The sequence below is a fragment of the Grus americana genome, chromosome 22 (genome assembly GCF_028858705.1).
Source record: "Grus americana isolate bGruAme1 chromosome 22, bGruAme1.mat, whole genome shotgun sequence".
NCBI lineage: Eukaryota > Metazoa > Chordata > Aves > Gruiformes > Gruidae > Grus > Grus americana.
The window spans coordinates 464,127-487,197 of record NC_072873.1 but is presented as its reverse complement, the minus strand read 5'-3'; the positions used below and the strand labels follow the sequence as shown (position 1 = coordinate 487,197).

The following is a 23,071-nucleotide window of genomic DNA, read 5'->3' as shown; positions in this document are numbered from 1 at the left end:
GGCAGCGGGGCTGCTGGGCCCGCGTGTCCCCACGTCCCCATCACAGCTCCTGGCTGCAGCAGCACCAGCCTGGCTCTCGGTGTCAGCAGGACAGCTTCCCACCAGAGGATGGCATATTGCACAAGCAATAGCACGCAGACGTGGCCGAGATAACCAGCTGGAGTGGTCCGACTGATGCCAATTAAGCATTCCAGCAGTGCATTTGACAGGAAATTTTTTTGTTTGCGTTATGCCACCAATACTATATATAGAAAATTAAATTAAAAGAAATATATATCAAAAGACACCATTTGGAAAACATCAGGCTAAGATTTGTGCTTGATAAGCTACAGCTTTACTTTACTTCTGCATGCGTGTATATACGTGGCATGTTGTGTTAGTGAGTGAAAAAGTACAATAATGTTCTTCTGAAAGCCAGAAGTCTAACAGGTACCAAATGGTCTTGGGGGTTAATGTAGAGACAAGACTGATTAGATAGATATAAACTATGGGATACAAGCTACATGGTGGAGACCTGGACTCAAATCTTGGTTTCTTCTCAGAGGTGCAGATGGTTTTGGGGCACTGTGACCCCTATACCACAACACCCCAAACAGACAAAGGATATCCTAAAGATCTGTCTTTACTGCGTGGACAAGAATAGACGCGTCTTGACTGTCACCCAGGAATAGCATATCCTGTCCTAAAAAAGGCTTAACAAAAGCCCAAGAAGAGACATCCCCACTTATCTACCTACATCCAACCTTCCTGCCCCTCCAGACCTTCCAACACCACCGATCAAAGCAAACCTCTTCTCCTGCCAGCCCAGTGGGACATTTCACAACTTCGGGCTTCGTAACCTCAAGGCTCCTCAGGGGCAGGGGATGCTGGTGGGCATCTTGCCATCAAGAAAACACTCAGTGCCACATTGGTTTGGACATGAGTGCTGAGAACACGCTTTTTGCCCCACCAGCCTCCCAAATCATCTCCATGTACCAGCAGAAGATGTTTTCTCTCACCATGCTGTCTTTGGAAGACGAACACAGTATCAACATTCTCTTAGCCGGACTGTCAAAAACATTTATGAATAATTTAAGACTGCCATTGACTAATTGCAAGCCATGTGCCAGATACTCATTAATTCCCAATACTGCTTGCTGAACCACACCAAAATCCTCCCATTGCTATTTATTTTACAACCCTCAGCAGCCAGCGGTCCCCAGGCACAAACCTGGGGGAAGACTCCGGAGCCCTGGGGAAATCTTCAACTCCTTTCAAAGAGTTGAAAAAGTACGCCACCTCACAAGGAAAGGAGAACGGGAGAGAAGGAAGGCTGCACCGGAGCTTCAACATTTGGGGCAGAAATTAAAGGATAAGCCAACGGAAATGGCTCTGAAAAAGAGGATAAGATGGTTCAGAAGTATTGGGTGAGGATGTGCACATTTTGGATGAACCCTATTAGCCACTTGACTTTAGTACTTGTGAAAATCAAAGTGTGACCCCTGAAAATTTGTCAAACACTTGCTGGGTTTTATATTCCTTTTTAATGAAGCATTTTATAGAACTAAAGCGGCAGTACCCCAGAAATACCCAGAACTTCTGATAATATCTTAGCATGAATTAAACCCATACTTTCCTGGAAATCAGTGTGTGGAGTGGGACAGAACAAGGTCTGGCAAAGTTTTCATGCCAGTGTAAAAGTTGATGAAATACTGTGCAAACTTCTCTGGAGCCCAAGCAATAAATTAAAATCCCAAGCTGAAACACAGCCTACCATACCCATCCTGGCTCTTTTTTGTGGCTGAAAACTTCAATTAAATCAAACCAAAGCTGGTTGTATTATGTGCACAATTGAAAAAAAGCCATTGGGCTGAAAACGAGCAAGAGCAGAGAAGGGTCCATCCTGCTTTACCACATAGGTCACCCTCTGCCACACAAAGTGAATTTTTAGTTATTTCACTTGTTGAAGACTTTAAAATACCTGTTTAGAAATCATTTGTTTTACAGACCCCTCTCTCTCCAAACAGGATTTTTTTCTCAGCTACGGTGGCAATCAGCATCCACAGCTCATTAGTTGTTTTACATTTTTTTTTCTAGATGTGCTTTGTTGCCATTTTAGTATCCCCTGGTGGAAGACACATCTTGCTGCCCAAGGAAAGCCCTTTCAGGACTACGCTGCGCAGCCTGGACATCGCCAATACGTTGAGTTACACCCAGGTGAGAAGCACTTTAATGTTTATTACAATGAAATGTGGTTCTGAATAACACAGTATCAATCAGCATCTGCTGTGTCCTTTGGTAAATAAGAACCCATAAACTCAGACATTTGGCTAATTTATTTCCTTTACTTGCTTTAGATTGTAACTTACGTGTCGTCTTACAATGTATAATCCATCGGGATGAAACCAGTGCCTATTTTTCACAGACTGTGTGCCTAAAAAAGGCCAAACTATTTTTTAGCGTTTTTAAGAAGTGTGTGAAACTCTCTTACCCAAAAGGTGACAGTAACAAATTATCATGAGGAAAAAAACCCCCAGAAAAATTATAAAGACAGTTTAAGGAAAACGTGCTACTGCCATATTGCTTATATTGGTAAACAACGTATTGGTGGAGTCTGCGCCGTCCTCTCCTCCACTCCAAACCTCACCTAAACACCACGGTTCTCCAGACCCTGCATCAGCGCTGCCATTTGCTTTTTGGAGAAAAAAAATCATGACGCCAACAGTCGGGATGTTCTAATACCACATAATTTGGTGGCCATCTGGCTCCCGCTCCAAGGTACATCACAGCTATCATCTTGTACTTTGGGTTACAACAACCCTGAACAGCCTCAAATCCCGCCGGCTGAAAATAGTAAGAGCAAAAATCACGTTCCCCATCCTATTAAAAACCTGCCACCAGTAGGAATACTTGTCATGCTCTCAGCCGTTGGGATTGCTAAATTACTCCCCTGGTTAAAATAACTGATTTAACAAAAAATGGCAGGGACGGTCTCCCATTGAGTTGCTCTGCAGTGGGATTCTTGAACACTGGGAACGAATCAGCGGGATGTAACGTGTCCCCTGACACAGGGCCAGGAACTGCTTCGCTGCTTCAGCCCAGTGCCAAGCCTAGAGGTATTAAAGTTAAACCCAAGTTTAGGATTTTCAGTTGGAACAAAGAGCTGGTGATTATAACAGCCCAGATCGATGCAATTTCACAGTAATATCTGGAACATGTAGTATTTGAGGGGAACCCCCCCCTTCCTCACATACTCAATGAAATGAAAATATTTCCAAATAGTGGTGGTTTGGTTTTTTCACATCCTCTTCTTCTCTCTCTTTTTAAACATAGCGTGGCATCTCAACTAGGATCAGAAGCAAATTCAAAAAAATTGAAACACTGCTGCTATTCTCATGCAACCTTCACAAAAAAGGAAAAAAAAAAAAGGGAAGAAAGAAAGAAAGAAAATATATAGTGCTACATGGTTTTAAAACGTGTGTCTGGAAAACAATTTAATTCTGTTCCTACAATAAAGTTTAATGTTTTGGATGCAATCACTGCAAATTACGAAGCCTTGGCAAGCTGCTCCCTTCGAACATATGGAAATTTTGTCTGTCAAACTTTGCTTTCTTCACTTACTGCCTGCTAATACATTTTTATAACTGCCTCACCAGCCAATATGATTTCATTACAGACTGCGATCCAAAGCGACACAAACCCACTTTTTTCTTCCAGTTGGGGGCTTGTGTATTTGGTAGAAATCCCACCCAACGGGGCTGTAACAGGTCGTGTTTGCGGTGCTGAGCAAAAAGCCAACCTGCCACCCCCCGGCTCCCGATACCCTTACCCGAGGACGGTGGGCACTTGCTCAAAAACACCCCAGAGAAAAGAAAAGTTTACTCTACTGCCAACAAAACTCCCTCTCCCTACGTACAGGGGGGAACAAACTAGTCTTACGGCACAGCAACCACTGGAAAAAGTCCCAAACGAGCTTTCTTAGCCGTTTATTCATCTGCGCAACGAGACCTGATGGGGATGAAGCGTTAACCTGGCGATCTATGGCAGATGCAGGGCTGTCACGGTGATGGCTTGGGGATGCAGCCAAAGACCGTGCTCAGATTAAAAGGGGGATGGAAGTTGTAGGGTGGGCTGAAACCCCAAGGGCATGGGGTGAATCTAGCTGGAGTTGCTTGGAAATAAACAAAATGCTAAAATGTCAGCCCTGACTCTTCTTCTCATTCCTAACATCTTTTTTGTGGAATTTGCCAGGAAGAACCACAAAAATTTCCCCTCTCAAAAGGCCTTTCAGAAGTCAAAGGGCTGCCTGAATACCGGCATTGTGAGCGTCCGTACGAAGGACGCGTCGGGATGGTGGCTCCGTACACCGCGCCTGGCTCCTTCTCTGCTGGCACGCTGCACACTGCGAAGCTGGGGCTGCAGCCCTTTGCTTTTTGTTCAAAAAATAGAAGAAAAACATAGCAGCCCATCAAAATTTCTCATTTTTTAGAAACTGTCGAAGTATTAGCCCCGCAGTGCTCAGAGACTGACAGAGGGCTGGTAGGGGAGCAATCAGGGAGAGGAATTTGGGGATCTTTTGCAGGAATAGTCTTTTGTGATATAGGGCTGGATGTATAGGTTCAGTCCCAGGCTGCCCGTGGGCAGACACACAGCCCAGCCCATCATCCCGCACGTGGCCACCGGGCGCAGGGAGGGCAGCACCCCCAGCAAGCAGAGGAGGTGGCCATTGCCCCGCGTCAGGGCACAGAGCAGTTCTGGAAGGTGGCGTGGGGGATGTAATTCCGCACCCTGGTTTTAACATACAATTTGCCTATTTGTACTCGTGTTCCTGAAAAATGAGGCTGCTCAGACTACGGGCCATTCGGTGCTACGATTCCCCTACACTTCAACTTTACACCATGGCTACATGCAGCCTGCATCTGGCAAACCAGACACCTCAGTCAGCCCAGAAAAGCAACCCCAGAACGTTACGCTGATGGCACTTCACTCATCTCAGAACAGCACGGCAGCATCTGGCCACCTACCACCAGACAGAAGTACTTAGTTCATTCCTACATTTATTTTCTTTCCCCTTCAATTTGGCCATGCTACCAACGACGCTGGAAATAAATAAAGGAGACTGGCTCGCATCCTCGTGGAGTGGCACTTCCTAATACCTGTACGTAAAACAGTCCTGCTCCAGGATTTTCACGAGGTTGTGGACGAAGCAGCTGCAGTACAAGCTCCCACCCCTGCAAAACGCGAGCCCGAAGCCTCCAGCACGCTCCTACCTCGCAGGTCCTGCTGCGCGCGGGCACCGGCCATGCTCTGCCGCGGCATCCGGAGGGAGGTCCGCAGGGGAGTGTGTCTCTGCTCGTCCAGGTAAGCAAGGTCTTCTAAGTGGGCTGAGCTGGTGGCTGCCATGAGAAAGCAAACAACTACATCACACCTGGCTTTCAGACCTTATACTCCGCTTATTGTATTTATTCATTTTTCTAAACAAAACACACAGAGTTGTAACTAAATTGAGTCAACACAGCTAAGACGAACCAAGTCTAATTTCCCCCAGCAAGGAGCATAGAAGTGTTTTGGTAACTTTTTCTCATCCCTCATTGGAATTTGCTCTGGTTTGGTCTCCTGTTGATGTTCACAAATAAAAAAAAAGACACATGGAAAATGGAGAAATGGAGTCTCTTATATCTGACCTAAGTTCTCCCAGTCACAAAACTTACTCAACTGGGTGTGTGCAAAGCTTTACGAAGGCAGGCAGCATTTCCTACTACAGAAAAGACAACTCAATAGTGCATTTTATGCTGAAGTCCATAATCTCCTCTTCAATTATTTTAGAGCTCTTTGGTTAGGATATTAACACGTATCTGTTTATAAAACCAGAATTAGAGGCAGAAAAATTAAACTTTCAACAGACCAGCAAAAAATGCACAAGTAAATGAGAAAAATGTTACCTGAACCAAAGAAGATAACTTTACTATTCCAATGCTCACAGGAGAATTTAGTTTTCTTTACGATGCTAGATTAAACAGGCATAATTTATTGATCTCTGCTGAAGGTGCCATCGCTACATGAATAAGCGTGGTTGGAACACAAACCACAGCTCGAAACTTTACCTTTCTCTCTTGGAAACCAGCAGATAATACAGCGCAAGTTAATTTTTATTCCATTTTTCAACTGAAGCACACGGATCGCCCCAGCATGGGCTGAGCGCGCACCTCCAGACGACCGGGCTACTTCTGCGGGGCAGAGCCAGGGGCAGCGACCCCCGAGGCGTCAGGGAAAACGCAGCACGTCAGCACGAAGGGTACGACCAGCCCGATGCTGAAGGCGTTTCTCTCCAAACCCCACAGCCTCAAGCATCACCTCGCACATACTACTTCCTACCAAGATGTGACTTTTTCTGCAATCATTTCAGCGATCAGTTTTTAAGCCACACTCCTTCCAAGGCTGCCCGATGATTACAAATATTTTCAAAATCAAATTACACGATGGGTGCTGCAAGATTCGGTGGGAACTGCCTCCAGACCGTATCAGAGGGGAATGGCTAGAGTTAACGCTGGCCACAGAGGTGCATCGATTGGGTTTTTTTTTTATTGGTGATGATTAGAAGATAGGAGAAAACGTGGTTTAACCAAAACAAATTCGGGTCACTTGCATCTGAATTTATCCACTATTCTGCCACCCTGTCAGAACCCTTTTCAGCCAATTAAGTTACAGAATAGTAGAAAATGGAATGAAAACTCCACTGCATGAAATAACCTTCCCAATTATAAACAGAAAACTTAAAAATAGTCTTTGCAGGTCACCAGCTCTCTTCTTTTTCTATTTCCAAAATTCACATTAAACATTCACCTGTGGAAATCACGCTGCTCAGTACTCTGTATCCGATACTGCTTTTTTTTACTTTAGTTTTTGGTCAATTACCATAAGACTATTATTTTAAATTGAACTAATTAATTAAAAGACTTTTTCAAAGACTGCCTGTGAAGCTGACAGTAATTCTTCGCTGTGAAACGGGTAAATATTTTGATATAGCTCTCTAGAGTAGCTCACGGCACTGGACTTTGCATCCTTCCTCCTCGCCACCCAACACAAGATGTGCCAATTCAAGAAAACTGAAAGGCAGAAAATTTCAAAACTAAAAGAGAAACATTTTTTTCATACAATGCCTAATGACCACGTTAAAATCTTTACAAGATCTCGCTGCAATTGAAAACTAAGGATGATTCAGAGGCTCTAACAAGGGGTGGGGAGAAGGGGCTTAAATTTGACAGCAGTTTTTAATGCTGTTCTTCAAATTGCCTGAACTCTCTATGTAGGTTGTAAGACAAAGAAAAAAAGAGACAGAGAGGACAGAAGGTGAACAACAGGAGCGAGGAAAAAAGAGGAGATAACCCATCAAAGTCTGTTTTTAGAAGTCCTTCATGCTCTTCTACTCTTGTAAAGTTGATTTCACTGTGAAGGAGCAGATTAGAGCTGAAATGCTGGAATCACAAAGACGTGGCTTTAGCGCGGATGCAAGTTATTTCCTGCGAGCACTAAACCCGCTGCAGCCTGCTCGCAGCGTCCAGCATTCAGCTTCAGTTTCACTTATGCTGCGGGGGCACAGGCCTTTTGCATAAAACCGCATGCGATTTATGCCCGCTCTCTGCGGCGTAACCAAGCCAGAGGATCTGCAGTGGAAGAGCAGATGTGACTGCAGCAACCACAGGCAGACGCGAAGCATCGTGGGGGGATCTAGTTCAGGCAGACAAACCACGGGCAGCGCTTGCCCGGGGACCGCGTCGGGCAGCTCAGTCCTTCCCATGTCAGCCTTCATCCCTCCATCCGTGCCAGCCACGCCAGCGTCAGCTGGGTTTGCCTATACATTTGATGCACTCAACACATGGGGCTGCTGAATTTCTCATGAAAAGTAGGACCTTCACCGACAATCCGTTCTTGTTAAATAAAAATCCATTTTCAACTTCAGTTGTTTGTCAGGCAACAAAATAAAAACCAGGCAGCCAGGATCGCCTAGCACTGGCTACTGTGAAAATCCACATCACAAACAGCCCAAATTGATCCTGGGAGAGTTCAGAAAGGGAATATTCGACTCCCTTTAAAAAAAAAAAAATATCAACGTCTGAATGCTTTTCTTTTATATCTGTAAATGACACTGCAGTAAGCTTACGCAGACCATTAAATTAGGATAAGGATTATCATCCTTTCCAGGCATATCTTCTACCCTTGAATGGGAGTTATTAATGCATTACACACAGAGCTCAGCAGTTTTGCTGTGCCAAGGCTTCGTTGCATACAATAAACAAACTTGCTGGCTGAAAGAACTACTGTTTCTTTGTGAAGACACCACACTTTTTCTTTACTGAATTCTGCTAAATATCCTCACAAATTCAGTTCGGGTTACCCTGTTGAAGCTGCTCCTGCTGTTCTGAAAAAGGAAAGAAAACAAAAGTCCCCATATGGGGTTTGCTGCAAGGAGAACTGAGTACCCGCAGCAAAGCGCAACTGTGCGTATGCTCCATCACTAAATATATATATATATATGTATGTATATATGACTGTGTGCATGTGTGTATATATCTCTCTAAATATATCTATCAACTGCTGAAGGACAACATCTCCTCCCTCTAAATTCCGTATTCAGTCCTGCTCCAGTCCCATTTTAATTCTATCAAGAACATGCAGAGCCATCAAGGATGACCAGAAACATTTATCTTGCTGGTAATTTCATTTCTTTATACAGGACCATTCAATGTAGCAACAAACTGAAAAAAGCTCATTTTTCCAATTTATATAACAACAGTTAACCCCCCAAATTATCTCCTCCCCAAGTACTCATTAACAAAAGACTAAAATAATCTTTTTTTTTTTGAAAATTCACATTAGTCCTTGAATAGAAAATCAGTTTTACAATATGATTATTAGCAAATTTTTTTTGACTCATGTTCTCCAGGAAAACACCCTCACACAAGCCAATCCTGTGCACACTGAGGAAATATCGCACTACAAACATGCTGCGTGCCCAAGATGCAAGACCTGCAATACGCAATATAGAGCCTCCTGTTAATTGTACAGGATTTAAATGCCAAATTGTGATTCTGGAGACACAGATCATTTACCACACACAACCTGTACTGCCCAAACTGTATTTGTCTCCCAGAACATCTACGACTAGTTTTACTCAACTGTTTCAGAAGCATCAACTAGTGGCAGCTCCACAACTAGCGTGTAGTTTTCTTAAATCAGTACTAATTGTGTTCATTGAAAACTTTGCGGAAAAAAACTTAAGAGACTTGCTGGGAGAGTATGCTCAGGCTTTGAAGCCCAGTTTTCCAAACTCCATCAGCTGCTCTGATCGAGGATGGCATCTCCTGCTCGACACATCGCTTTCTTTAAAACAGAGGCTTAAAACCAGCATGGGTATAGTCTTTACTTTGCAATATTGGCTATTCTACTTTTTTCTTCTGAGAAGGCTGCTTTAAGGGGGGTTTTGTTGGTGGTCTTTTTTCTTCTCCTTTTTAAGTCCTCAAAACCCACATTTAGAATGGCTTCAGATGAACAGAATCCTGCGATATTTCATCTCTTACACAGAAGCCACAGTTAACAGATAAAGAGCCAAGTGCCTCACACACATCAGACCGATCTTCTCCTTACCGCCTGCTTACGGGCTGCAAGATTTTCCTACCTATGATGCAGGGAAAGTTTTTCAACACTAAGTCAAGATTTCTGGAGCCTCAATGATGGACAACTGGTCACTGCAGCTGCTAATGCAGAGCCAGACCTTGGAGACATCCTTAGACCGTGGGTTCTAGACGGTGTCCACACCAGCTAGCAGCTAACAGAGGGTTAGCAATGTTGGGACTCATGATGACTTCTGAGGAACATAATTTTGCCAGCACTTGCTGAGTTGTGTAATTAAAAAACTTTTCTAGTGCAAAGGGTTGAACAATCTTTCAAAGTCACATTAATCTTCTAGCATGTGGATTCTGGTGAGAAGACAGGAATGATGCCCAAGAGGTGTTCTTCACACTCACCCAGTAACTGAGGTCTACAGAGAGATGGCAGTCAGCCCTTTATTACAAAGCAAGGAAAGACCATCAACTCCCCTTGCTCCAAAACAGCAAACGGCAAAAGCACGACGATCCGGCTGTTCCAACGGCTGCTCGATGGCACCGATTACTGCACAGCAGCCAGAAACAAGTTTCTGAAGCAAACAATGACTGAATATTTTTCGAGTCCCTACAACACACGTGCAGCCTCCTGGAAGAAGAATTGTTTCATTTCCTGGGGAGAACTGCAATCCTGCTGGCATTTTTTATTTTTCTTTTATTTATTTAAAGAGTTTGCATTTCAACCTCTGTCCCATCTGTGAAACGAGAAGCCAGCTGCAATCCCAGATGTTCTGCAGGGATGGACTTTGTGTGCTGCCAGGGAAGAGCACGACAATAGTCAGTGGCCTCATTTATTGTTGATCTACAAGAAGTGAGGCGTTATTCCTGAGCAGCCCAAAGCCAGGCTCTCTTCCCACCTTCTTCATCATCATCATCATCATCATCTTCAACAGCCACAACTGAGGAGACTCGTACATGATGAACTGCAGTGAGCTGCCAGATCCATGTCACATTTTGCCATGGATTATTTTTGCAATTGTCAGTACAACTATCCTGCCATTTCTCAGGCTGATGAACTGAGATTTATCTTCCTGATTTAGAACTGAGGAATAATTAAAGAGATCTATAAGGCCAGAGGAACTGGAAGTAATTTTTCCTGAGAATATGCTTCAGTACTTCAAAAATTATGCAAGATCAATTTATCTTAGAAAATATAATATTAAACTGTTGAAAGCTTCCCCTCAATTCTGAACCTTATCCTACATAATAAGACACAGTGACTGCAGATAAAACATAAGGGAGAAAAAAAGTACCTCCCCAAAACCAATATTTGCATACTGCAGATGCAAATCTCCCAAGGAAATGGCAAACAAATAGTGAAAGATAATTCAGTTTCAATGTAATATTTGAACAACAAACACAAAACAACCTGACTTGAAATTGGTATTTGGCAGCCCAGGGAGGGGGTGGCCTTTGCAGACTGGGTCTTCTGGGGGAGATGCTCTCATTTGAGTCAATGGATTCAGCTTGCCATGACTGATGCAAGGATCAGACTGCGTTATTCAAGGTAAGATGCTCTCTGTGTACCCCAAGTTCAGCTTCCTAAATATGCTTCAGATTTAATGACATAATTTTTGGCTGGATATCTAGTCTAAGTTATCAAGAAACAGTCAAACACAGACAATACTAAGTTTTAGGGCTTATCTGAAGCACCTTCATTTCATCTCTCTCCTTGGAATATGAAGAGTTGCATCTAATTCAGCGTTTAACCATACCCCATAATGAAAACAAAAAAAGAAGAAAGGTGCAAATTTTCGTTCCATTGCAATGCAGCTACCACTGCAGGGCTGGTGGAAAAGCACGCGCTCTACAGCAGATCTCATTAGAGCTTCCTTTCCCCATGCTGCAGTGCATTTCGTTCAACATCACATTTCTCTCTCTGCTATTTTTGTATCCATTCTCTTTCCCTCGGGCAGTTAAAGGTATTCTTAAAAAGCTTCTGCTCTGCTTCCTCCCGTGTGGTCTTCAGCGGGTCCTACTGCGATTTCACATCTCTCAGGTTGGTCGCTCCAGACTGGATCACTGCTCTTGCCTGGTTTATGTGACCTTTCCCGGACTCTTCCAGGGAAACCATGGGATAGAGGAAAATATGAACGTACCTCAACATTAAAAACCCCATTTTTCTGACCAGTTTCTTCCAATCACTTCCGTCACTTGCTTGAATACTGCTGCTCGACCTCCTATTTTTCTGACCTTAGGTGGAGAGAGATTTGCTTTTCTGGAAGTCATGCTTTTCAAGCCACATTTTATAACCTTTCTTGTACTATTAGCTTGTGCTTTTGCCCTTGTGTGGTGCAGGCAGAGGTAGGCAGGTCTACCAGACACTCAGATCTCTGCCAGAAACACCCTTAGGGGACCAGCTACTGGGATACGGGATGCTCCCCGAGACAACCACCGCGCACTATGTTCTCAGAAAGACATTATTTATAGGCATTTAGGCAAATCGCCCTCAAAGATACACTCTTCTAATGGATAAAGAATTTAAAGTTAATAACTAATAATTTATTTGTTGCTATTTTATATTCTCCATGAGCAAAAAGAGAGAAGCTGGTATTATGTAAGGGCATTAATTCTCTATTAACATTTAAACAGACCTTATAAAACATGCATGTGGTCTAAAAAACACAAGATTTCATGTTTCATTTCATGGGTAATGGAAATAGAATGAGATGTTCATTGTGTACACGAAACATAAACTTTCCTAATAAATTTCTGTTCATTCAAAAATCCAAATGCCCAACTTTAATGCCAAGCGTCTTTTGACGATTAGTAGGAAAAATGTTGAAGTATATAAAATGAATTATCGTGTGTATTTGCCTGGGATGGGGTAGGAAGAAAATGCACTTGAAGCTTTCAGTTTCTGGGAACAATAAAACAGCAAAGCAAATGGATTCACATGGGACTGAACTGTAAAAGTGAATTTTAAAGAATTATTGGAAGACCCAGGATTATTTTTATAGGGTGTTTTCTTGGATCATAACCTCTCAAAAATTGCAGCCCTCTCTCATTTCACAGCACACACCATGTCTCCCAACAGGTAAAAAGGTCAGCACCACACAGAAGAAAAGACCACATTTTTATTTTTTTTTTTAATTTGGGTGGGTTTTTTTGAAAGAATTTTGCTACCAACTCCTGACTGTCTTCTTGAAACTGTCACCCAAATCACTGGAGAACAGGTAAATGCAACAAAAAAGGGAATTTGAATTGCTTTTTTGGTAATTTGCTGTTGCTATCAATACGATGGAGGATTTCCAGATTAGCTTTGTACCCTTTGTCATGGCCATCACGACTGCTTCAGGCCAGCAATACAGCTCGTGTACACCCGGCTTTGTGCGTCTCGGTGAAATACAGAGATTTTTCTAACAAACACGGACACTTGTTACCTTGACTCCACTTCTTTCTTCCTTTCCATTTCCTGCCTTTTTTCTTTTTTTTTTTCTTCTTTTAAAGCTTCAAGATTTGGGGTTTCAGTTAGAACTGGTGATTACTGGGTTATGCTTTCTGAATGCCACACAGCAAGAAAAATTGCTGTTAACACTGGAAGAATGGAACGTTTCTTTGTACTGCAAAGGCTGTTTGGGAGAGGTAACACAGACCTCCCAACACTCCCTTATCTTGACTACATAGGAAGGGAATTTCCTTAATTAAGAACAAAGAGAATTTTTCATTTGCTTTTTTGTGGGTGTCTCCCCCATTAAATTAATACAGTATAACATAACATTGGTTAAAAGAAAAAAGTGTATTAATGGATTCGAGTTATAACGAGGTTAACAGAACATGTAATCACTTCCTTGCGCGCAAATGATTTAAAATACCAGTTAATGTGACTGACTGTGGTTCTAATCTGATAATACTCTACATTTTAGATAGTCAGGGATGGAGTTCACCAAAACAGAGGGAACTTTTAAATAAGCGTAAGTGTGAGGCTACCAGGACTAAATTTGATTTTTGCAACTCCTTCCCCAATAATATGATCATCACGTAAATGAAGCTGTCTCAGATCACTGAAGTCAGTAAGATTACAAGAATTGACTCCAATTTAGAGCCTCAAGAGGGGTTTAACGAAAGCAGCGTAACACCAAGGAAAGGCGGCTGCGCCCAAGTGGCAAAACTGGAGGTGCTGGGACCTCTCAAATGCGACGAGTACAGGAATTTACCTCCAGCAAAACATTGCATTTTCCCCTTATTTTCATGTCCAATGTGGCTGAACAGTTATGCTAAAGCTTTTCAGAAAATTCAGCCATCTGACCTTTAAACAGCAGTGTAACTTTGGTAAAATTCTAAGCCACTCAACGCATGACATTAGAAATCTTTATTAAATTCAGGTAAATCTTCTCCAAGAGGCTATGAGAAACCGAGGCCGACACCCAACGAAAGGCTACCGTTCCTTGTGTTTAGCCGGGGTGGGATACGCTTCAGTTTCCAAGATGAAAGCTATATAACCATTTCATTCCAGCTGGTTTTATGCAATTTAGCTGATGGAAAAAATCTCAATTTCTCAGGCTGTGCTGTGGCAACAAGCGTTCTTCCAAGGATAAGAGGGACACAGCGAGCGAACCACTTCTCTTTTTGAATTGATAGGGACTTTATAAGCAAAATGGTGGAAATAGTATAATCTAGAAAATATAAAAAAACCTCTTGAGATCGTAAAAAAACCCTTGGAATTCCAGAGAGACATAACTAAAAAATGCTGAAAGAATATTTAGCTCCACCAACTTGCGAGAAAAAAAGTGCAAGAGAAATGCCAACTCAGTAAGAAGATCTTTAAAAGATTCCCTGTGGAGATCAAAACTACCTTTTCTGTATCAAAAGACAAAAAAGACAATACGGAGCCAGGCTGGGCTCCTCTCTGTGTTTCTGAAGACAGCCTGCAAACGGTGCACGAAACCAATTTCAGGACCTGAATTGCATTTTTAGCTTTGAAAAGACTTGATGAAATTTGAAGGTGGAACGGACTCAGTGCCTGACCTGCCCCGCTGGCTTTAACAGGGCTGGCTCTGAAGTGTGGTGGCACTAATTTAAATATAACTGAGAGCTGTTAATGTGAGATATTAGGAGAAAAGAACCAGCAGCTCTGGTCCCTGAATTTCCTTAAGTCTTTTCCTCCTCAAACATGGTATTAGTGCATAGAGACTACGCTCACATTGTGCTTCGTTTTCCTCTCATTTATTAGTAGCACTTTACCTCACAGCCAAGCTGTGAGCAATTTGTTGTCCGTAAGTTATGTGTGACACGGAGACCTTTAAGTTCTGCTACTGCAAGAGGGATAATTTGCTCCGACCCTTTTGCAGCACAGTTCCCCTTTCTCTTCCAAGTCTGTTTGGCAACGCTCGCTGCTCGGGCAGACAGCAGTGCCCTTCACAGCTGCTTCTGACTTCATTCCACAAAATTGCCTAACGACTTTTATACTCCGTCCAGTAACTGCCTCAGTATTGCTCACCATACATGCTCCCACAACTGGGCTTGTAAAAAAACTCCTATCACATGTACGGTAACCCACGGATCTCTGTCATTCCCCAGGACCCCAAGGTGCTCTACCAAATCTAACATCTCGCTTTGGCATTTTAAGGTACACGAGAGTTTCCAGTGTTTTTTTCCAAGAGAAAGTATTTACCAAAATAAGACATTTTAACTGTTTTTGAAGAAATATCGTGCAACGAAGTGCAAGATGAGATCAATCTGCGTTGGGAGAACTGCTTCCAGCTGTAGGCCACAGGGTGAGCGAAGGGATGTATTACATGGCAGTGATTGCTGTTTGTATGCCTGCTATAAGAACCAACATTTTTGTGCCATTTTGGAAAATATACAGGGAGAACTTTTTTTAAAAATTGAAGAAAAAAAAGAAAAAAGCCACAAGGTTTAAGTGCTGCCGTGCATTGATCCCCAAGAATAGACTGAATAGACCAAAGCCAAGTCTCGTATTCTTGTCCATAGTTACTACCACAACGATTTATCCTGGGACATGAAGTGTGTTAGCTGATACACTACTAAAAAGCAGCAAAAAACCCACAAAACCAAATCATCCAGAAGGAAAAGGTGTTCCCGAATCTTGCTAGATACAGGCACATAATGTTTCAAGAGAAAAACCAAATGCATCAAGCAAGCCAACAACTTCCAAAGCCAATTAAAGCAATACGCACACATATTTAAATGTACGGTGCCTGGCCTACCAGGCCAGGTGTTTGAAGGTGTTTATAAGGTGTCGTTTATAAGAAATGAACCTAAAGCACCGAGGCTACGTAAGCAGAGTTTCCCGCTTTTTTCCTATCCCCTCTTTTCATGCTGAAATCCCAGACTTTTCGTCTTTCAGACATAAGTAAGTAGCATGTGTTGCTGTACCTCCATGCTTAGGGTGCCCATATTTGAGCATCTACAAAATCTTGTTTCTACGTTGCTTTCAGGCCTGTGACAGTCCAAAGTGGGATTAACAAGGAAATCTAATCCAGTTATGGAACACAGCCTGGGCTGCCGAGAGATGCTGTTTTAACAGACAATATATATCCCAGGCTGGTGCGGTCTGGACTTTGTGGAGCACTATTCGTGCTGCCAGCCAGCGGGAGAACCCTGCAGGGACTCCACAAAAAGACCAAGACTGTATTTCTCCATGTGTCTACACAGACCGACCGACCAACCGACCACCGCAACAGAAGAATTTAACCCCAGAGAAGTTACCCAATAAGAAAAAAATATGGGGCAGCAAAGCAAAGAAGAATAATTCCAGACAAGCAGCTTTTCAGTAAAGCTTTCATATTTTTTAATCCTATTGCTTGTTTCTGTCCTGCTGTTACCAACTTCAGGGGGAAACTTAGCAGGTTGTTAAGAGACATCAATAAGATACATCAAAGCATCATCTAGGAATCTTTCAAACAGCAGACATGAAATTAAATGAAGAAAAAGTTGATGTTGTGCCAAAACAACAACAACAAAAAAATTCAGTGATTAGCAAATCCCAGATGCTGCAAAAGCCAAACCAGTGTGTGCACACGTGTGCGCGGAGATGTTCAGGACAAAGTCCACCAAGAGAGATGGGATCCATAGTAACTACTCTTTAGAGAGAAAGTATCATAATTCTCTTAACTCCAAAGTTCTTAAGGTCTTCAGAGAAGATCAGATACTTGATTTTACTTGCAATGAATCCTTTGAAATAGTAGAAATGGCTATGATGTTTTGGAATTATGTGGTACTTTAAACCCTAGATTATTTGCATTGTAGCAAAGAATTATTATTTAAAAAAAAAAATACTCTCCAATAACCTTATAGTTGTATAATTTTGTAAAAAAGGGACCACAGACTGCTGAAATAACCATTAAACATCATCAGAACCAGTTTTCCCCACAGGAATTTTCCATTTAGAAGCAATAAGACAAATGAAAACACAATTTTTGTCACGCTTAATGATGATGACTACCGAAAGGAGATTTCTCTTCGGATAACGAGAACACGAAAAAAGGCTGTGACATGCACGTACTGTGTCTCGTTCTGACCTAAAGGCAAAAACGTTTATTTCTTACCTGCTACTGAATTTGGCCGTGGCATAAGGTACAGAGGAATAGACTGCACTGACTGGGACAAGACCGTCTCCAGGTTCCTCTCCGGGATTTTGTTCAGGCTGTAGGTGGAGGCCGTCATGTTCTCATCCACGCGGTACAAGCAGGAGTCCATGCTGGATTTCTGGGACTGCCAAGGTTTCAGGTTTCCTCCAGATCCAAGTTCTTTACTGCTTTCCCCTCCATATTTAGTGCGTTCCACATTTTCTGAGTAGCTTGTCAAAGTAGCTTGAAGGAAGAAATTATAAACAAAATGAGTAACAAAGAAAGAATGGCTTGCACACACGCTGCTCTACACCGAGTTGTGCAATGCAAGAGCCAAAAATGATGTTCATCATATTTTCCACATTCACATACATCAGAGATTATGGAATTTAGTTTAATGATACTGCTTCTGCCTACTACTTCTAAAAGAACATTTAGGCTATAATGTTTTGGCTCATACTGTTAAAACCCATTTGTAATTACGAAGAGCATTAAAAATTATGTGCAGCATTGCATTCAAATACACAATTCCACAAAGAGCAGAAATTATTAAGGAAAAAACATTATTGGCGCTCCTCATATCTTTTAATTTGCACATTTTCAGGGGATGTTCGCAGAACTTTATAACCTTGCAATGTCTGACACCAAAAAGCCCCCACCTGCCTTCCATGAACAACCAGCTCTCATGGATTAATTTGGTTCAGAAACTGAACCCAGTATCTCATCTGATCGACAGCAGGTTTTTACGAAGCTTTAACTGTAATCCACACATTTTCCCTTACAATATTTCATTTTACAGATCAGGATTGTTGCTATATTGACTTTCACATTGGGAAGTGACAATATTACACTGATCCATGCCACTACCATCATCTCGTTGGTGTTTTCTCTTCTGAATTCTGATGCCGTTATCCCCTGGCTGTAACTCCCTTCGGGCTGTTGACTTCCCTTTTATCTTCAGTCTCCCACATATTCCTTCAAGGTCATAACCAGACCCCTCAGGTATTGAGAGAAGGTCCTGATGCCCAAACCAGGTATTATCTGAGTGTGTCAAACTTGCCTGCTCCCTAACTTGGGGGGAAAGAAAAAATAAGAAAAAAGGAAAAAAAAAAAAAAATCACAAACCAGAGCTCACTATCCTCTCATCGCCCCAGTCACACACATTTCCACTGCTATGCAAAACCCTGAAATTCAACTCAACCCTGAATATGCTGAAGGCCCCGATGTACGCTGTGCTTGTAGATCCACTTGCTAAATCCACTGAAATCCGTCATTTTTGCTTAGCTGTGGTAAATACCTTTCCCAGTCCAAATTCTCTGCTAATTTCTGAGCCATCTGTCCCTGGACACAACAGCGTGGATCCATCGCTTCTTGTAATGTCTCCTCAGGGACAGCCGCCTTGCCTTCACAAAAGCCCACTCCCGAACCACGAGAGATGCTGCCTCATTAACAAACAGCACAACATTTATTTTTACATTGATAAATGCAAACAGGAAATTACTCCAACGACTCGTATGCTTTTAGGCTAAAGCTTTTTCTATACCAAATTTTAAGAGTAAGCAACCTAGAACAGAAGTTCCAGCCAAAGAGCACCTGAAGGAGGATGCAGTTTAATCAAAAATGGGTAAGGGTTATTTCGCTTGTTTTAATAAATGCATCCAGAAGCAGAGAACTACATATTTTAGCCAATTGTTTTCATGTTGAGCATAGGAATAATTTCACTGCCCAACATTAGGCATTCAATTTAAATTCTCGGAAATACCCATATAGATCTGACAAAACACGAAAGGGCTGACCCTTAAAGCCAGGGCTCTGGACGGCTCTCCTCATCGAGGTGCCAAGCAGACTGCTGGACTCTATCCCCAGTGCGAAACCCTGAACTTCCACGTCCAAGGACTGATCTGGCTTAATTATACATGTTAAATGACATTATAATAGGAACCAGAATTAGCTGCTTACATCTAAAGTCACAAAATCATCATTAAAAAGAATTCAAGACCTGTAATTCTTACTGTGCCTGTTCTTTATCCATCCCACCAACCTTCACCCCTATCTCTATCATTTTATTACTCAGTATTGGGTTTCTTGTCCATGCAGGGGGATCAATATCCTCCCATCTCATCAAGCGTTCCAAAACAGAGTTGCTTGTAACATATTTTGAAATTTAAAACCAACACACGCAACTTCTAAGAACCGGTATTTGCTTGTTGGCATTTAAACATAGGTTTGCTGTCAGGTAAACACATTTACACTTTAGCATAGGAAAACAAGACAAAAACAAGAAACAGATGTTCACAGATTTCTCTTGCTCCCTCAAATTGTTTAATGTTGAGAAATACATCTGAAATGGTTTTCTAGAAAATCTCCATTTCAAAGTCTGGGTCTGCAGTGCTAGGCATACCACGTTGTCTATTTACAGAAAAAAATAATCAACTGATCCATTAAAACACATTGATTTTAAATCTCAGTATATGTCTAATTATTCTGTGTAGAAACACATCACCATCTGAAATCAGTCATCTTCCAATACATCAAACTGAGGAAAACCAAAATAACTATGTGTCAAAATAAGTTTTCTCTAAATGAAGCAACAAAAAAAAAGGTAATAAATCCTGCTGGCCACTTTTCTACTCATCAATTTGTGTTCATTTTAAACATAATTTTCACTGTTTTACACTAAAGCTGTTTTATGTGCAAACTCTTCATTGAATCAGGTATTTAGGATCGTTCCCTGTGGATTAATTTACCTTCTGAACAGCCCTGGATGATATAAGTACTGCTACACAGGCTGTAAGCGATTGCTCTATGGACTTGATATCTTCTATGAGCTATTTTAAAGCAAACCAATTTTGACTTTATTTAAAAGGCAACAGCATAAGGCTAGCTACGAGCCAGCAACATGAACCGACATGCAGAGCACGTCTCTGGGGAGAACTAAAGCTTACCAACGGCGCGACCCAGGGAGTTGCTCAGAAATTACAATTCCACAGTCAAAACTTGTGAAGCAACAGCTAATTTCAGAAAATTCAGATTATCTGCACAAACTAAGGTTGATGCAGTGTGACACTCAGGGCTAAAAAGCTGGTAATGCTCATATACAAAGATTTGGTCAGCCCTGAAGTGGTCAAGCAGTTGGACTAGATGATCACCGTAGGTCCCTTCCGACTGAAAAAATTCTGTTTCTTGGGCAGAAAGAACTTCATCTTGGCCCCCGACAGGATCAAGCCCATGAATACCCACAACCAGAAGGAAATCTGCAAAATAATGTAATTTCTTCAAGTTTGCCATATTTGTGCCCTAAACTTTCCAGAGCTGCAGAGGGTATTCTAGGACAGGGTCGGTGCTCATATGGTCCGGGTGTGTGAGAACATCTCCCCGTCATCTCCTGCGCTGGCCCCTGCGGGGGATTAACTGCGCTTTACAGCAATAATCTCTTCAGAGGGTTGCATGGGGAATGAAGACCCACCCTCAGGATGAATCCTACTCACAGCCACAACAGGACTCCTGTTGCATCCGTAATAGATCTAAATTTTACCTACGTGTTAAAAATATTCTGGGCCTTAATCCAGATGCAGAGAAGCCGACAGAAACAAGCAGCAGCTACAAACTAACACGACGGCATCGCTGTCCATACTTCTATCGTCAAGCAGATTTTTGTACGCGTAGAACAGAGAAGAGCAGCATCGGAATATCAGATTATACTAAAAATTGACTCTGGAGTTAAGATTACTTCTGATATTAATACTCTGGTTAGATTGAACATCTAACCACAAAACAAGTATTTTGTACTCATCCTTTGAGATCTCTTTGCTCTATAATTAGTAATGATGACTGGCTAACACAGCTGATGGCCTGCAGAAAGGAGGTCCCAATGATGTGAAGTCCCAACAGACCCCAGTTTTACATTATATTTTTTAAATTGTGCCAGCACTAAAAGAGGCTGCAGGAGCACTCGTGGACTCAACCCACAGAGGCGAGAAACCTGGTATCTGAGACTGTCATCACTGGTAACAGCTCACAGGACATGTTCAGGGGTTTGCAGGATGAGGGGGTGTCACAGCCTCGGGAGAAGGAGAACCCCAGCCCCAAGGGGGCTCACAGCATCCCTGCCACTGGAAACTGGAAAGCTGGAACGTGACAGTGGCATTTCTTAATACAAGGTTTCAAAAAAAACCCCAAATGGTCCTTCAGACATTGCCAGAAAATTTCTTCTGGGTCCCATGAATATTTTTTTACAACGAGGGTGGTGAGACACAGGTTGCCCAGAGAAGCTGTGGATGCCCCATCATTGGAAGTGTTCAAGGGCAGGTTGGATGGGGCTTTGGGCAACCTGGCCCAGGAGTGGAAGATGTCCCTGCTTACAGCGGGGAGGTTGGAACTAGATGGTCTTTAAAGGTCCCTTCCAACCCAAACCATTCTATAGTTCTATGATTTTTAAACCCATGGATACCTGATCAACCAAAACCTCAAACAAATGCAACCTCTTAACAGATAGTGTGCTCTAAATTTGGGAAAGATGATGGGTTTGAGGTCATCAGTTCAAAGAGGAGGAATTTTTGCCTTAAGCCACCTGCCGAGAGGCAGATCTTTCAACCCAGAGTCTCTAACAGATGATACCCAGCGCATCAGATTACATGATGGGACACGTTAAGCTGGGGCTGCCACAACAGGAACACACCGTGATGCGAGAAGGGCCGCAGAGATGCCATGAGAGAACATGCGTTTACATGAAGCTCTTTTCACTGCTGAATCCAGCTGGAAAGCACAACCCTGGTGAACAAAAGCAGAACATCGCAGTGCCTGGGCCCTGCTACACTGGAGCCGGTGGGCTGCGATCACACAGGCCACGGCGCGTGCCGGTGGCTGCGGGGAGCAGAAGAGATGTCGCTGCCCCGTGGAGGCACAGAGAGGATTATTGCAGGGGACGGGGTAAGACAGGGGCAGCCATGCAAGTCACGTACTGAACATGAGAAACCTGACAGCCGTGCAGAACATCTGAGGTTCTCTGTAGCACTACAGGAATACCCTATGTATATAAATATAGACACGTGTGTGTGTGTATATGTATCTCCAGTCTCACACTATTTCATATGAACACAGACAGAATTTGAGGCATCTAAAACATGTGAGTGCTGTAAAACACATTAATGAATAACAAGACGTAAAGACCCTCAAAGGAGAGGCCGCAGGCAGCACGGTGCCCCTTTCCAATCCCCTCTGTGGCTTTCTCTGAGGACTTGCCACATCTCCTTCCACAAGATTTCAACACCGCCCTCTGTAACAGCACTCACTGCAGCACAGCCTGGGCGTCTTTGAAGACACGTGGACTTTGATGCCAGAAGGGGATACACTCCAGAGATGCTGGAGTCATTTTACAATCCTACCTTGCTTTTAGTAGTCAAGACTTACACACCTGCATTCTTCTTGGCAGAGGTCTTGCCTACGTTAAGCTTTCTTTTTCAAACTTGTCTCGTTTCCCTTGGTGAAACATTCTGATTAGAACTTTTTGCAAATAACATGGTATAAATTTTTATTTCTTTGGGGAAAAAACAGATCTGTATCACAGCAGCAGTTCAGCCAAGACAGCTGACCGTAGATGTCACTGCAGCCAGCACTACACTTCTTGAAGAGTTTCATGTATTTACAGGATAGCAAATACTATTTTTCATTTAGTTGCAAGCTAGCCTATGCCCTGGAGCATGAGGCTTTCAACTGTACTTGTCTTGAGTCAAACACGCGAGGGGATTTTTACCATCCCATCCAATTCTCCTTGAGGCAGAGATCATGCCTGGAAAACATCAACCTTTACGTTCACCTTTGAGATGGAACTGCAGGAGAAAGTAGTTTTCTATATGATGACCAACAGCTGTAACATTAATTATATATGAAGATTTATAA

The 23,071-nt window shown here is 42.6% G+C and overlaps 1 protein-coding gene across 15 annotated transcripts in view; it reads right to left on the bottom strand.

Annotated features, from left to right (window-relative positions):
* The window catches only part of TANC2 (tetratricopeptide repeat, ankyrin repeat and coiled-coil containing 2), a 250,259-nt gene that overhangs the window by 71,070 nt on the left and 156,118 nt on the right, over nucleotides 1-23,071 (bottom strand). For all 15 annotated transcript variants that reach the window (XM_054801162.1, XM_054801168.1, XM_054801160.1 and 12 more), the window contains 2 exons: nucleotides 17,153-17,416; nucleotides 5,250-5,375 (listed from right to left, as the gene is read on the bottom strand). In XM_054801162.1, coding sequence (XP_054657137.1) covers nucleotides 5,250-5,375; nucleotides 17,153-17,416 — 390 coding nt within the window. The remainder of the gene's footprint in view (nucleotides 1-5,249; nucleotides 5,376-17,152; nucleotides 17,417-23,071) is intronic.